The sequence below is a fragment of the Notamacropus eugenii genome, chromosome 1 (assembly GCF_028372415.1).
Source record: "Notamacropus eugenii isolate mMacEug1 chromosome 1, mMacEug1.pri_v2, whole genome shotgun sequence".
NCBI lineage: Eukaryota > Metazoa > Chordata > Mammalia > Diprotodontia > Macropodidae > Notamacropus > Notamacropus eugenii.
In genome coordinates, this window is record NC_092872.1 from 294,820,020 (window position 1) to 294,836,141 (window position 16,122).

General features: G+C 38.1%; 1 protein-coding gene across 1 annotated transcript in view; it reads right to left on the reverse strand.

Moving 5' to 3' along the window:
• The window catches only part of RGS6 (regulator of G protein signaling 6), a 662,738-nt gene that overhangs the window by 608,035 nt on the left and 38,581 nt on the right, over positions 1-16,122 (reverse strand). Inside the window, 1 exon segment of the mRNA XM_072629224.1 lies at positions 13,438-13,541. Within this exon segment, the coding sequence (XP_072485325.1) occupies positions 13,438-13,521 (84 nt within the window). The 5' untranslated portion in view covers positions 13,522-13,541.

The window sequence follows — 16,122 nt, forward strand, 5'->3', positions numbered from 1 at the left end:
TCTTAGATCTGCATGTATAAAAGAAAAGACAGCCCTGGAAAGGTTAACTATCTCCTTTAATCAAGTACATGTATCATAGAAAATACAGAGAAATCTAAATCAACAGATAATGCTTCAAATTGACATACATCACAGATCAACATAACTGTCTGATCATACATACATTGTTACCAGAGAGGGAAGTACCCACATCTGGGTTTTCAAAGCCCAGAGTCTGGTCAAACAGAACACTTCCACTCAGTAAGCCCCAAAGTGAAACCTCAGCCTCAGAGTATTTATACACTTTTTAGAGCCAGAGGGCATCACTTGAGAACCAGTGCCTCATTAGAAAATTAACAAAAGGTCTGGGCCTTCCTACAAATCTTCCCAGGCTCATTAATGGGTGGGGAAGATCTTCTTTAATCATTTTATTCAATCAGAGGCACTTTATACTAAAACAAAAACAGCAAAAGATCCTACTTTGCTTGCCATCACATCCTGACTCTGACACTCATTAGCTATGTGATCTTGGCCAAGCACAACCTTTCTGAGTCTTAGTTTCCTCATTAGTCCAACGGAGACAATGTAACTTGCACCACCTATCTCATGGACTCCCAGGGTGGCAGAGTAGACAAGTGCCAGGCCTATTTATGTTATATCCTTCTACTAAACTGTTGGCTCCAGGAGGTCAGGAATCCTGCTTTATCTAATCCTTTTATTTTTCTCAGACTAGGGTACATACTCTGTACACAGTAGATACTAAATGCTTACAAAATTAAAGCTTATTTATCTAGTTTCTATTGGCAATAGCACATTAGAAGCCTTCAGGGGTAGGAAAGAGCCTTCAATAAGAGGAGAAGAGATAAAGAGCAGCCACGATGGTCCTTTACAAAAGAAGAAGGAACCATTCAAGCACAAGAAAAATCATAGCATTTGGAATCAGGAGACAGGAATAGGAATCCTAGTTCTGTCATTTTATTACTCATAGGACTTTTTTCTAAGTCATTTTGACTCTGTGGGTCTTAGTTTCCTCATCTAAAAATAACGGCACTGGACTAGATCAGTGGCGTCAAACTCAAAGAGACACAGGAGCCACTAAACCACACAAAAGGATCCTGTGGGCTGCATACTGACTTGGAATACCATGTTAATATTATTGATGCTTTGTCGTGTTTGCTATTAGTTTGGCTTAATAAATCCCAGTTACATTTTAATCCTATTTGGGTCACAGTCTTCAGGCCCCATGTCCTTGACACTTCCTGATGAGATGACTTTAGGGTCCATGCCATCTCCCAATTCTAGGATCCTACCCCAAGAGGATACAATGAATCCTCACCTCAAGATCCCCTGAAGGCATCAACTCTCACCTTCTGAGGGAGCTAGCTAGTGGATAGAGAGTGCCAGACCTGGACTCAGGAAGATCTCACTTTAAATCCTGCTTCAGACACTTATTAGCTGTTCCACCTAGGGCAAGTCACTTAACTGCTGCCTACCTCAGTTTCTTCAATTGTAAAATGGGCATAATAACAACTCCTACCTCCCAGAGTTGTTGTGAAGATTACATGCGATAGTAATTGTACAGCACTTAGCACAGTGCCTGACACACAGTAGGCACCATCATAAATGTGAATTGTTATTATTATATTACCTCACAGTAAAGTGACTGATACAGTGATAACCTCAAGTCATCAAAAAAAAGGTTAATTTATGTTCAGCGGATTCTTATAAGTATCTATATTTTTTTAAAGATTTCTACAAAAACTATTAAAAATTTCTAAAAATTAGTATTTAAAGGAGGCAACTTTCAATCAATACATACAGTCAATTCAATAAGTATTTTTTTAAAGCAGCTGTGACCCGCATGGCACTCTGCCAGGGATACTAACATGGAAATGAAAGACAGTCTCTACCCTGAATATTTTATTCCTTGACAATGCCTAATAAGTAAACTCTATCTGGATTAACACCAGTGTATCTTTAGCAAAGACTAAACAGGAATCACTAGTCGCACCATGCTGTTCTTAGTTATCACAAGGAAACTCCTAAGGGCAAAAGAATTGCATTTTTAAGAAATCCTATCCACAGTGAAAAAAAAATTTTTTTTTTGTTAAAGTAGATTACAGCTTTAAAATTTTTCCCTTTCTAGCAGCTGCCAATGGGGAGTTTCTTCAACAAAGTTTCTACAGGTTTCAAAATATAAGGCTAAGGCAAACTGTGCGTGTGTGTGTGTGTGTGTGTGTGTGTGTGTGTGTGTGTGTGTGTATACAATGCATCTGTCTCCACAAGTGCACTAGGGCCTTCCTGTGGTCTTTGACAATGAATGGAAAAAATATCCCGAAAGAGAAAATCAAGTTTCACACACACCAAAAAGAAAAGTTATACTGATTTTTAAAAATAGCCTATAAAATTTCACTGCCCTATTCTCCACACTAAAAATACCAACATTTTCTTCCATGTATGCTTATACCACTGGGATGGGCTTGGCCTATGCACTTTGCTACCCTAGCAACCCAGGGAATAGTACATTGTGTTTTTCTTCCTATACTGTCTTATCCTGGGAAAGAAAAATATGTAAGCTCTTTTCCCATGGTATTAGAGAAACTTCAGAAACAGTGACCAAAGGAATATTAATGTGCATATTTTAAATGTTGTACAAATAGATCATATACAGTTATCTCCCATAAAAAGCTTGTACTTCAGGATTTTCTTCATTTAAATCTCTTAAAAAATATTATTTTTGAGGGGAGGATCCAAGATGGCGGAATAGAAAGATACATATACACATATGAACCCACAGCCCATAAATTACCTGTACAGAAGAACTCCCAACAAATTCTGGGGCAGCAGAAGCCACAGAACAATGGAGTGGAGGAGACTTCTGTCCCAGAGAGACCTGAAAAACTGACGTGAAAGGTCCGTCGCGCACCGGACCTGGAGCACAGCCCTGCCCTGCCTTGGCCGCACTGCACCGAGAGGACCAGATCTGAGCAGGCTTCAGGGATGGTATCTCCAGTGGCCACACAGGTCCCTCCACCCACAGGTGACAAGAGTCGGTGAGACAGTCTTTTTGGCTCGCCGAGAGGGGAGCGGGATGTCTCCATAACTCAGGCCCCCTCAGGAGGCAGCAGTGGAGGCAGCAGCAGACAGGAGCTCCCAAAGCAGGCAGGACCTCAGATCCATTGTTGAAGGTCTCTGCATAAACCCCCTGAGGGAACTAAGCTCCATGTGGCGGCCCTGCCCCCACCTGAGCACCTAAACTTAATCTCACACTGAATAGCAGCCTGGCCCCCACCCAAAGCCCTGAGGCTAGGAAGCGGCATTTGAATCTCAGACTCCAAGCTCTGGCTGGGCGGATCTGGAGGTGAGGTGGGTGTGGAGAGGACACTCAGAAGTCAAGTCACTGGCTGGGAAAATGCCCAGAAAAGGGAAAAAAAATAAGACTATAGAAGGTTACTTTCTGGGTGAACAGATATTTCCTCCCTTCCTTTCTGATGAGGAAGAGCAATGTTTACCATCAGGGAAAGACACAGAAATCAAGGCTTCTGTATCCCAGCCCATCCAATGGGCTCAGGCCATGGAAGAGCTCAAAAAGGATTTTGAAAATCAAGTTAGAGAGGTGGAGGAAAAACTGGGAAGAGAAATGAGAGAGATGAAAGAAAAGCATGAAAAGTAGGTCAACACCTTGCTAAAGGAGACCCAAAAAAATGCTGAAGAAAATAACACCTTGAAAAATAGGCTAACTCAATTGGCAAAAGAGGGTCAAAAAGCCAATGAGGAGAAGAATGCTTTCAAAAGCAGAATTAGCCAAATGGAAAAGGAGGGTCAAAAGCTCACTGAAGAAAATAGTTCTTTCAAAATTAGAATGGAACAGATGGAGGCTAATGACTTTATGAGAAACCAAGAAATCACAAAACAAAACCAAAAGAATGAAAAAATGGAAGATAATGTGAAATATCTCATTGGAAAAACAACTGACCTGGAACAGACAATTTCAAAATTATGGGACTACCTGAAAGCCACAATCAAAAAAAGAGCTTAGACATCATCTTTCATGAAATTATCAAAGAAAACTGCCCTGAGATTCTAGAACCAGAGGGCAAAATAAATATTCAAGGAATTCACTGATCACTGCCTGAAAGAGATCCAAAAAGAGAAACTCCTAGGAACATTGTGGCCAAATTCCAGAGCTCCCTGGTCAAGAAGAAAATATTGTAAGCAGCTAGAAAGAAACAATTCAAGTATTGTGGAAATACAATCAGGATAACACAAGACCTACCAGCTTCTACATTAAGGGATCGAAGGGCGTGGAATAGGATATTCCAGAAGTCAAAGAAACTAGGACAAAAACCAAGAATCAACTACCCAGCAAAACTGAGTATAATACTTCAGGAGAAAAAATGGTCTTTCAATGAAATGGAAGACTTTCAAGCATTCTTGATGAAAAGACCAAAGCAGAAAAGAAAATCTGACCTTCAAACACAAGAATCAAGAGAAGCATGAAAAGGTAAACAGCAAAGAGAAGTCATAAGGGACTTACTAAGGTTGAACTGTTTACATTCCTACATGGAAAGACAATATTTGTAACTTCTGAAACTATTCAGGATCTGGGTAGTGGGTGGGATTACACACACACACACACACACACACACACACACACACACACACACACATGCACACACACACAGAGACAGAGAGCACAGAGTGAATTGAATAGGATGGGATCGTATCTTAAAAAAATGAAATTAAGTGGTGAGAGAGAAATATATTGGGAGGAGAAAGGGAGAAATGGAATGAGGCAAATTATCTCTCATAAAAGAGCAGGCAAAAGACTTTTTAGTGGAGGAAAAAAGAGGGGAGGTGAGAGAAAAACATGAAGTTTACTCTCATCACATTCTACTAAAGGAAAGAATAAAATGCATGCTCATTTTGGTATAAAAACCTATCTTACAATACAGGAAAGTGGGGGAGAAGGGGATAAGCAGGGTGGGGGGGAGGATGGAAGGGAGGGCAATGGGAGGAGGGAGCAATTTGAAGTCAACATTCTTGAGGAGAGACAGGATCAAAAGAGAGAATAGAAGCAATGGGGGGCAGGATAGGATGGAGGGAAATATAGTTAGTCTTACACAACATGTCTATTATGGAAGTCATTTGCAAAACTACACAGATATGGCCTATATCGAATTGCTTGCCTTCCAAAGGGAAGGGGTGGGGAGGGAGGGATGAAGAGAAGTTGGAACTCAAAGTTTTAGGAACAACTGTCAAGTACTGATCTTGCCACTAGGAGATAAGAAATACAGGTAAAGGGGTATGGAAAGTTATCTGGCCCTACAGGACAAAAGAGAAGATGGGGACAAGGGAAGAGAGGGATGATAGAAGAGAGGGCAGATTGGTGATAGGGGCAATTAGAATGCTTGGTGTTTTGGGGTGGGGGGAGGGGACAAATGGGGATTTAAAATTTTGTGAAAATGAATGTTAAAAGTTAAATAAATAAATTTTTTAAAAAATATTATTTTTTAGATAAAAAGTGAAACCTATAATTAAGCCCCAAAAATGGCATTTAAATTCTGGGTCATTTACTGTAAAATCTTTGCTTTAAATTAATTTTTAATGCTTTTTTGGTTTTACATTACATTCAATTTTAAATAAATACTTCCTTCTCCCCATGGCACCCCGTAACAAAGATTTTACATGGGGGAGGTGAGGGGGCACAGCAGTTCAGTGAAATTGACCAACATATCAACCAAGTTTGATAACATGCAATGTTCCACACCCAAAGTTCCACTTCTGAAAAGAAGACAGAATGGTACATTTTATTATCTCTTCTCTGGGGCCAGGCTTGGTCATTACAGTTGCAAAGAGGTGGATTCCATTTCACACTATTATGAATCATGTGTATTTTCTTGGTTCTGTATACTTCACTTCTCTCAGTTCATATGAAGTCTTTGAGTGCTTCTCTAAATTCTTCAAAGTCATCATTTCTCAAGTTCCATTAACATTCTACTACTTTCACAAATATCTGTTTGTTTAACCATTCCCCAATACACAGCCACTTAACTTTGTTTCCAGTTTTTTGCTAACACAAAAAGTTCCACTGTGAATATTTTAGTGAACATAGGATTTTTATATCCTTTTTTGACTTTCTTGGGATATATGCCTTGATAAGTTAACATTTTAAAAGTTAAAGTGACAGTAATAAAACTGAGATCATGAATAATTAAAAATGAAGAATAAAAATAATTAAGTGCAATTTTTTCTTTACTATAAGATCACAAACTTTTACTGTTAAAAGGGACTTTAAAGATCATTTAATTCAATTGTCTTATATTAAAGATTGGGCAGCTAACTAGGTGGTGCAGTGGATAGACTGCCAGCCCTGGAATCAGGAGGACATGAATTCAAATCCAGCTGCATATACTTACTAGCTGTGTGACCACTTAACTGTTTGCCTCACTTTCCTCATCTGTAAAACGAACTGCAGAAGGAAATGGCAAACCACTCCAGTATCTTTGCCAAGAAAATTCCAAAAGAGGTCACAAAGACTTGGACACAATCAATCAACTAAACAACAACACAACATATATTAAAGACGGAGAAACCATTAGGAGCTCGCCTGTTTAGCCAAACATGGCAACATCATGACACCCAGTTACTTGGGGTGATGACATCATTAGAATACCTGCGGCATCCTAAGGGAAGAGCTATATCTCTTTCACAGGATCCTTTATTTCTACTGGTATTCAATGTCCTGACTCCCTGTCTAGCTTTTCCTTCCCTGATTTGACCAAAAGATCTAATCTCTCCCTGGATCTGACCCCATTCCATGCCTATTTTTCATTCCCAGACTCGCCATGCTTCTCACAGCTCTGGCTTTCCACTCAAGTTCCACAATCCACTGCTCTTAGTCCCAGCATAATGAGCAAAATATGAGACTTGAATTCTATTGTGTATCATAGCAAGTATTCTTTAATATTTCAAAGAATATCAACCTGAAAGGAAGATAGTTTATGTTATATCACCAGAGTCTAAGTGCTAGACTCCAAGACAAGCAGGGAAAAAATTGTGAAACTTGAAATCAGAGGAAAGTCAACAATAGCAGCCTCTTTACTCAAAAGAAGACCAAGATCTTCTAAATGTCTTGATCCATCCGTGTCCCAATGTATCAGCAACAGATTAGTAATATTTCTGTGTAAAAATTATTGCTTCTTCTATCATGCCACAGAAATCTCTTTCCCCATGAAGTTCGTTTCACCCTTGATCCCACAAACATTGGAAGTATCTTTTGCCCTTCAGCATCTCCCTCTGATTGACTGGTTCCCCAAAGAACTTCTATTTTATGGAAGGGGCTCATGTCTTAATTTCTCTTTAGAGGACGCTTCTGACTTTGTGGACTTTGTCTACTATGCCCCTCTGCCAGTCCCATTCATCTCTACCCCCAAACCCACACCCAACCACCGTTTTTCAGTTTCCGTTATGTTTTGTCTTTCCTCTTAAAATGTAAACACCTTGAGGGCAGAATCACTTTCTCCTTGTATTTGTATTCTCAGCACTTACCACAATGCCTAGCACATAACTAGTACTTGATAAATGCTTCTTGACTTGACTTACTTTGATCTCCACAGACTGCCAAGCTTTTTTGTCCTACCATCCCCTTTCCAAAATAAAAAATTACTCAGTGTCCCCTGAAATCTACTTTCTTTTCATTTAAATATAATTTATTTATTTTTCAGTTCTTAATATTCACTTCCAAAAGAATTTGAATTTAAAATTTTCTCCCCATCTCTCCCCACCCCCACCCCATAACAGCATGCACCCAATCCCTACCTTCCTCCAGTCTGTCCTCCTTTCTATTACTCACCCTTCTTCCATCCCGCTTCTCCTCTATTTTTCTGTAGGGCAAAATAGATTTCTATACTTCATTGCCTATATAGCTTAATTTCTAGTTGCATGTTAAAACAATTTTCAACATTCATTATTAAAGCTTTGAGTTCCATATTCTCTCCCTCCCTCCCAACCTACCATCATTGAGAAAACAAGCAATTCAATATAGGTCATACATGTGTAACAATGCAAAGTACTTACATAACAGTTATGTTGTGAAAGACTAACCACATTTTCCTCTGTCTTGTCCTGCTCTCAATTTATTCCATTCTCTCCCTTGACATGTCCTTCTGATTTCTCTTTCCCCAATTTGCCATCCCTTCTATTATTTTCCCTCTCCTATCCTATTTCCCCTTGCCTTCTTGCAGGGTAAAATAGATTTCCACATCCAATTGAGTGTGTGTTATTCCCTCCTTAAGCCAAATCCCATGACAGTAAGGCTCAATTATTTCCTTTCATCTCCCCCCTCTTCCTCTCCATTGCAGAAGTTATTTCTTCCCTCCTGTATGTGAGATGATTTACTATATCCTACCTTTTTCTTACTCTTTTTCTTAGTACATTCCATTCAACAGTAAATTTTATATATCAACAGTTCAACTTTAATGAGTTCCTTGGATGCTGTTGTTGCTGTCACAGTGGATGCAACTAGCCTGGAGTTGGCATTGGGGCCAGAGCATGCTCCCTTCTCACCCAGGTAAAAGAGCTTTCTTACTGACCTGTGAAGCTATCTTTGGCATTTGTGGGTTGAGAAATCTGGGAACCATAGTTGCTGCCTGTGATTCTGTGACCTGGTCTGTTCCAGTCCTGTCCATGCAGCATGGCCCAGGCTGGACTACACTCCACTCTAAGCCCAGTGTGATAGACCCTTCCCATCGGCCTTCCAGGCTGTCTTGGGCTGGAAATCTGTTTCATTCTGTCATTTTCTGGCTTCTGCTTTTGTTTAGAGACATTTTTTATAGGTGCTTTACGCGTTATGAGAAGAGAAGTTTGTCCTTCTGCTCCAGCATCTTCAGAAATCTACTTTCTTTAACCCTTTAATGGTTTCTTTAAAAAATCTGCATCATTTAAAATAACTTTTTTTTAAAATGACTCATCTTAAATTTATTAATTTATTGTAATTTGCAGGGGTTTTCCTGTATTGAAATTTTGATGATACAATATAGCACCATGTAACTGTACAGTACTCTATTGTGAACACATCATTACATGAACATATTCCTAATGATGCATGCTGGACTTCCTGACAATGCACTAAATGCTCACCTACCAACAATTGCTTGTTAGGACCTGTTGGCAGACTAGATCACTGACTGACCATAACTTGCATTTTAATAATGTAATGTAATCACTACAACTTTAACTTTGTTATACAACAGATAAAACATGTATGAAAAGGTTTTTCAAAATCTTCTTCTCTCTTCTTTCCTTATACTTCCACCACCCTCTTATTTTTATTAAATGCTCTCATTTGCACCTGAGGCTAATACCACCTACCTGGATCGTTTCAGCACTCCCCAGGGAGTGGTACTGACCACTCTGGGAACCTATGTTTTTATCTACTGTTTCCATTCGTAGACAATTACTACTGGGAAATTAAAATTATTTGAACAAAATTCTCAGATCGTATAATAGGCCAAAGAAAAAACAAGAAAAGTCCATGATATGATGAATTTCAGCATTTTACAGCTGGATATCGTATTACTAAAACAAAAAGTATCTCTTCCAACATCTGTGTTATTTATAAACTCCCTCCAATTTAAGGTTTCTGCAGTAGTATATTTATTGAAAATCTCAAAGTAATTTTTGTCAAATAAAAGCATCCCTAATATCTCACAATAATCCTTTAAGAGTTACAAAACATGAGAAAGAGAGATATTAAAAGCTAACTGACTGAATGACTAATTGGGGACCAAGATTTTAAATGGAGACGGTGCTGCTCTCTCCATAAACTAAAAACTACCCCTCAATATGGTCAAGAAAAAAGTTAATATTTCCTCAATGATTCAGCATTTAATGGTCCATCTTCACTAACCTACACTGTCAGAGATTTGCTAGAAAAAGATGGTTAACCACAGTGTACGCATAAAGTCACAATATGAATGCCATAATGTCTATTCTTCAAGATATAGGAGTTCATCAGGTGGTTATTCCCTTTATTCACATAAAAATCAATCTTTTCTCTACATTACTAAACACTCTTCATGGGATACTGTGGCCAGAGAGAATCACCATACTGTATGTAACCAACCTGATGACAAGCTTGTCCGAACTCAATTTAGGAGGGTCCTCAGACTACAGACATATAATTCATTCACCAAGAGTGCCACGGATAGGAGTTAAGTGGTACAGTGGATAGAGCACTAAACTTGGAGTCAGAAAGATCTGAGTTTAAAACTGGCCTCAGACACTTGTCAGCTGTGTGACTCTGAGCAGGTCAATTGACCTCAGTTTCCCATCAGTAAAATATGAATAATAATATAGCACTTACCTTTCAAGATTGTTATGAGGATAAAATGAGAAAATACTTCAAAAGCACTTTAAACATCCTAATGAGCTGTATAATGGCTAGGTTTTTTTTTTTAAGAGGTATCTTTTAAAAGTGTGTACACTGCTGGATTTTGGCTCAGAAGACCTGAGTTTATAATTGACCTGAAACATTTGTCAACTATATGACCTTGGGCACAGTCATTTAAATTCTGACTCATTTTCTTCATTTGAAAAAAAAAGAATAATAATAGCACCAATTCTCAGGCTTTTTGTGAAAACTAAAAGAGAAATATTTGTAAAATGCCTTGTAAATCTTAAAACCCTATACTAGCTATGGTTATAATTAGTGCCAAGATCATACTTAAAGCCTTTATTAGTGGGTTAGACCTGCCATAGCTTCAAATCTTCTGCCATGGTCCTCTATCAGTCAATCGATAAACATTTATTAAGTGCCTATTATGTGCCAAGCACTGTGATGACTTAGAATACAGGGTCATTTCCAAGCCACATTAAGATATCACTATAAGGCTTGAGTAGAAGGACACCACTTTTTACCTGAAGAAAATTCCTGATATAGAAAAAGACAAAAAAAATTTAAATATTCACAGTCACAGAGTATGGGTGATAATAAGAATTAATAATTATTAATTAATAAGCAATTATTTAGCAGTTTAATTAATTATTCATGATTAGATATTAAATAATAATGATAAAAATTAATTATTACAGCAGTAATGATAATAATAATATTTAAATACCACTTTAAGGTTGGCTAAAGCACGCTGTACGTTATCTCATTTGATCCTCACAACAACCCCATGTGACAGGTGCTCTTATTACCCCCATTTTACAAATGGAGAAACTGAAGCTGAGCAAAGGTTAGAAGATTTGCCCAGGGTCACACAGCTTATAAGTGTCTGAGACAGAATTCAAACTCAGGTCTTTCTGGCTCCAAATCCAGTACTCTGTCTACTGTGTCATCTAGTCCAACCCTTACTTGAACAAGATTTCCCTCTCTAAAAGTACAGTGGTTTGTGGTTGTTGTTCAGTCCTTTCAGTTGTGTCCAACTCTTCATGACCTCTTTCTTGGGGTTTTCTTGGCAAAGACAGTAAAGTGGTTTCTCATTTCCTTCTCTAGCTCAATTTACAGAGGAAAAAACTGAGGCAAAGGTTAAAGGACTTGCCCAGGGTCACACAGCGAGTAAGTGTCCGAGGTCACATTTGAACTCAAGAAGATGAGTCTTCCTTACTCCAAAACCCAGTACTCTATCCATTGTACCACCAAAGAGTCCACTATAGCTATCCACCAGTAGGTTATGGTTACTGGGACATTTTATAGAAATAAAGCCCCGATGCTGATAAAACCATAAGTCTTCAAGGTACTGATATTTCCCAATCTATGCTTTATGAAGGCCTAGGTTATGCTTTTTTTTAATGACACATGAAACTTTCAGTTCCAGTTAATGGGTTTCCCCAACGACAGAAGGACTCTTTAATCCCATCCTCCCTGACCAAGCCTTAACTCTTCTATATGATATCCTCCATTATTAACACCCTGATCTTTTCCTTGTCATGACTATATAAACAGCTCCCTTCAAGATATATCACTTATAGACTTCAATACCTCCATCACTTACAATTTTTCTTTTAAATCAAAGGATTAAGAAATATGACTATTCAATCAAGAATAAAATTATGTGAGAAGAAAACAGCAGAAAATGTAGAAGTATCTTCATACTGACACTTGAGAATATAATGGCATAATAATATATAATTAAGGAATATATAATAAACAGAAAATGTAGACACTTAAGAATATATAATAAAGAATAATATATAAGGCAGGGAGGGAGCTTAAAAAAGAAATTTACATGATAACTTTATTATATATTTAACAGGAGTAGCAAGTTGCACATAATAGATTTGCAATTTCATGTGCAATCATTTTTATTGTACTATGTTATGAAAATGCTTGTTTTCTTCCACAAATCAAAAAAGCAGTAATTTTTAAAAGAACACATTTAATTAATTAATTGAATAATATTCATAATTTTCTACTGTGAAATTAAGCAATCAACTTAGGTTAAATTTCCATGTAATTAATTACTTATAATAGGTATCAACCAATAGGTCATTTTACTTATATAATATAGAGCACTGAGCTTGGAGCCAGGAGGATTTGAGTTCAAATTTAGCCACAGATACTTACTAGCCTTGTGACCGTGGGTAAGTCACTTAACACCTATTTGTCTCAGTTCTTCATCTGTGAAATGGGGACACACTGGGAGAAGGAAATGGCAAACTGTTCCAGTGTCTTTGCCAAGAAAATCCCATGGATCAAAGTCCAAGGGGTCACATAGAGTCAGAGACTACTGAACAACTAAACAACACAGTACCAACCCTGATGAAATCACATCATAGATGTATCAATGCTTTGCAAACTATGTTTTTACAGAACCCTAATTTTTCACACTATTCATGAAAATTTAAATAAAGTAAGTCACCTAAGAAGGGCATGCCCAACCACAGAGGAACTCTCCAACTAGGCAACGACATCATCTCCCTTATCAACCTTTGACTCTAACTCCCAAACATCGGGTCAATAGGTCTATAACCATTCGTAACAGCAATGGAGAGAGGCTACAAGAATGAACATCCAACACCCAATACTCACACCAACTTTCACCAATGCGTCCCCATTTGTCCATGACCTTAAACACAAAGCTTGGTATTCATAAAGTTCCATCAATAAGATTCAAACCCAAAAGGGTTCTGTAGCCAAATGAGTTTGGAAAATACTGTAACACTATATTCAGCTTACAGTAAGAAGGCAATAGGTCACTGTTCACATTGCTTAATTGAGCCTTTAGATTCAGACAATAACTGAAAGTATAACCTTTCTCAAAATGTTTTCCTCCACATACTGAAAAAGCCAATCTTGGCTTGAATCTGAGGACTTAAAAATCCACTATAATTGGGAAAAAACACATCAGCTAAAACTGAGAACGACATTTTTTCCAATATTCCATTAGTTTTCAAACAGCCACATACAACTTCATCACCTACAGAGGAATTTTAATCAAAATGCCTTACTTTTCTGTAGACGATCATATTTGGAGTAGTCTCTTCTGGGTCAGCAATACCCACTGCACTTTGATCACTGGTTCCCTGAGCCATTTTGAAAGTCTTCACTCACCCTAGAAGGATAGTTGAATATGAGATTAATTTATGTAAAAGAAACGTTTGAAACAAAGAACTGAGTGTCTTCTGGCAGGTTGTAAGGAAAAAACAATAGATCTTTCCCCATTTTTCCTCATGAAATTTTTAAGGAATTATAAGGCAAGAATCAGTAAAGAGTTTGGAGTCTTACCATCCGAACAGAGGCAGCATCTAATCCTGCCTCTGACATATTGGCTGTGTGATGCTAGATAAGCCATTTAACTACTACACATTAATGGCCTAGTAGTGATATTAACTTAGTAAATCTTAGAAAACAGAAATCTTAGAAAACTTGAGGGAGTGGGGAAAAGACTTTGAATTAAAAACAAAATCAATCAACAAACAAATTTTTATTAAGCTCAAGGGAAATATGTTTTAATGGGAAATAATTTGCACATTATGTATATGCATACATACATAAGTATATATTATATTTTATATATATTTATAATGAGAGAGAGAGAGAGAGAGAGTGTGTGTGTGTGTGTGTGTGTGTGTGTGTGTGTGTGTGCGTGCATCATGTGCGTATTCAAGGTAACCATGAGTAGAAAGGTACTAAAGCAACTTCCTTTACCTTCCTTTCTTCCTTCTTTCCTTTACCTTCCTTTTGCTTCCTTCGTTCTTTGCCTTCCTTTCTTGGCCCTCCTTCCCTCCTTCCTTCCTTTCCCCCTCTTGCTTGATCTCATCATCTCCCATGGATTCAATTCTACGCAGATGATTCTCATATCTGTTTTTCTAGCCCAAATTTCTCTCCTGCCCTCTAACTTTGTATGTCCTACTATCTAATGGACATCTTAAGCAGAACATTTCATAGACATGAATTCAATATGTCCGTAATTGAATGGATTATCTTTTCCCCTAAACCCTCTCCTGTTTTAAACTTACCTGCTACTAGATCCCATCCTCCTGGTCACCATGGTTCACAACTATGGTGTCTTCAACTCCTCACTTTTTCTCATTCCTCACATTCAATCTGCTGGCAAATCCTATCAATTCTACCTTCAAATCATCCCTCCTATACACCCCCTTCTCTTCTTTGTCAGTATTGTCAGCTTGGTATAGACCTTATCAACTCATGCCTGGACTACTGGAATTATCTTCCCATTCCAATCCATCTTCCACTCAACTGCCAAAAGTATGAGCTTGATGTTGTCAACCCCTAGTCCACAAACCCCAGTGTTTGGTTTTTAATGCCCTTGCTACCTTCCCAGTCTTCTTGAACTTTACTTCCCTCCACATACTCTATGAACCCATGACTCTGACTTCACTGCTGTTTCTTGCTTGGGACACTCCCTCTCTTTGTTCCTCCTCACTCCAGGTCTAGAATGCTCTCCCTCTTCATCTCCAGCTCTTGACTACCCTGGATTCCTTCAAGTCTCAGACACAATCTCATCTTTTACAAGAGGGCTTTTCTGGTCCCCTCAAGGAGTATCTCCAATTTATCCTGCATGTATGCTAAATGTACATAGTTGATTGTATACTGTCTCCCCCATTAGAATTTGAACTCCAAGAGGGAAGGGAGGAGGGGAAGAAAACATGCAGGGAGGGAAAGTGGGAAGACAGAAAGAAGGAAGGAACTTATTAAATATCTGTTATGTGCAGGGCAGTTAGGTGGCATGGTGAGTAGAGTGTCAGGACTGGAGTAAGGAAGACTCATCTTCGTGAGTTCAAATCTGGCCTCAGAGGGATACTAGCTGTGTGACCCTGAGTAAGTCACTTAAAATGAGCTTGAGAAGGAAATGACAAACCACTTCAGTACTTTTGCCAAGGAAACTACAAATGAGGTCATGAAGAGTCAGATGACTGAAAAATGACTGAAGAGTAACAACATGCTCCAGACACTGATTTAAGTGCTTTATAAACTCTATCCACTACACCACCTAAGTGGGAGTCAAGATGAGGTTTTTTGGATCCAAATTCAAAGATCTTTTTCAAAACTCCTCTATCTCTAAAGATTTTTTATCAACTGCAGCTATTATATAATTGTGTCATGTTCTTCTCCCTAACTAAATTCTAGCTTCAGAACGGTTGAAACTTTGTACTAATTGTCTTTTGTATCTCTTTCCATACAGCATTTTGGACATCACAGACACAACTAACAATTGCTGAATAAAGGTATAAGTAAAAAATAATCTCTTCTTCTTTATTAGTTGGAATATAAAAATTTCTAATTGCATAAAGAAATCAGCATAATTTTATTTATCCATCACTTAATTTTTAAAATCAATGTTTCTATAAAAGCCTACTATGATGCCTCATTGTAGGAAAGGCATGATATCTATAAGTTCTTGAAGACTTTTCTGGGGGAGTGTAAACTGGGACAGATTCTACCATGATGTGATGGCTAAGTACAATCCTGGCAACAAATTATACCTGCTTTTAAGTATAGAGTTCATGAGCCTATTTACTAGGTGATGAATTATTTGGCAATGGCAACTTATATAACAAATAAAAATTCACTATGGCCCCCACTCCTATGCTTTCCCTTTCCATTGGTGCAGTGATAGTAGCAGAATGCTGAAAAAGGGCACAGAGGGTGTTAATAATTACAGTTTCTTT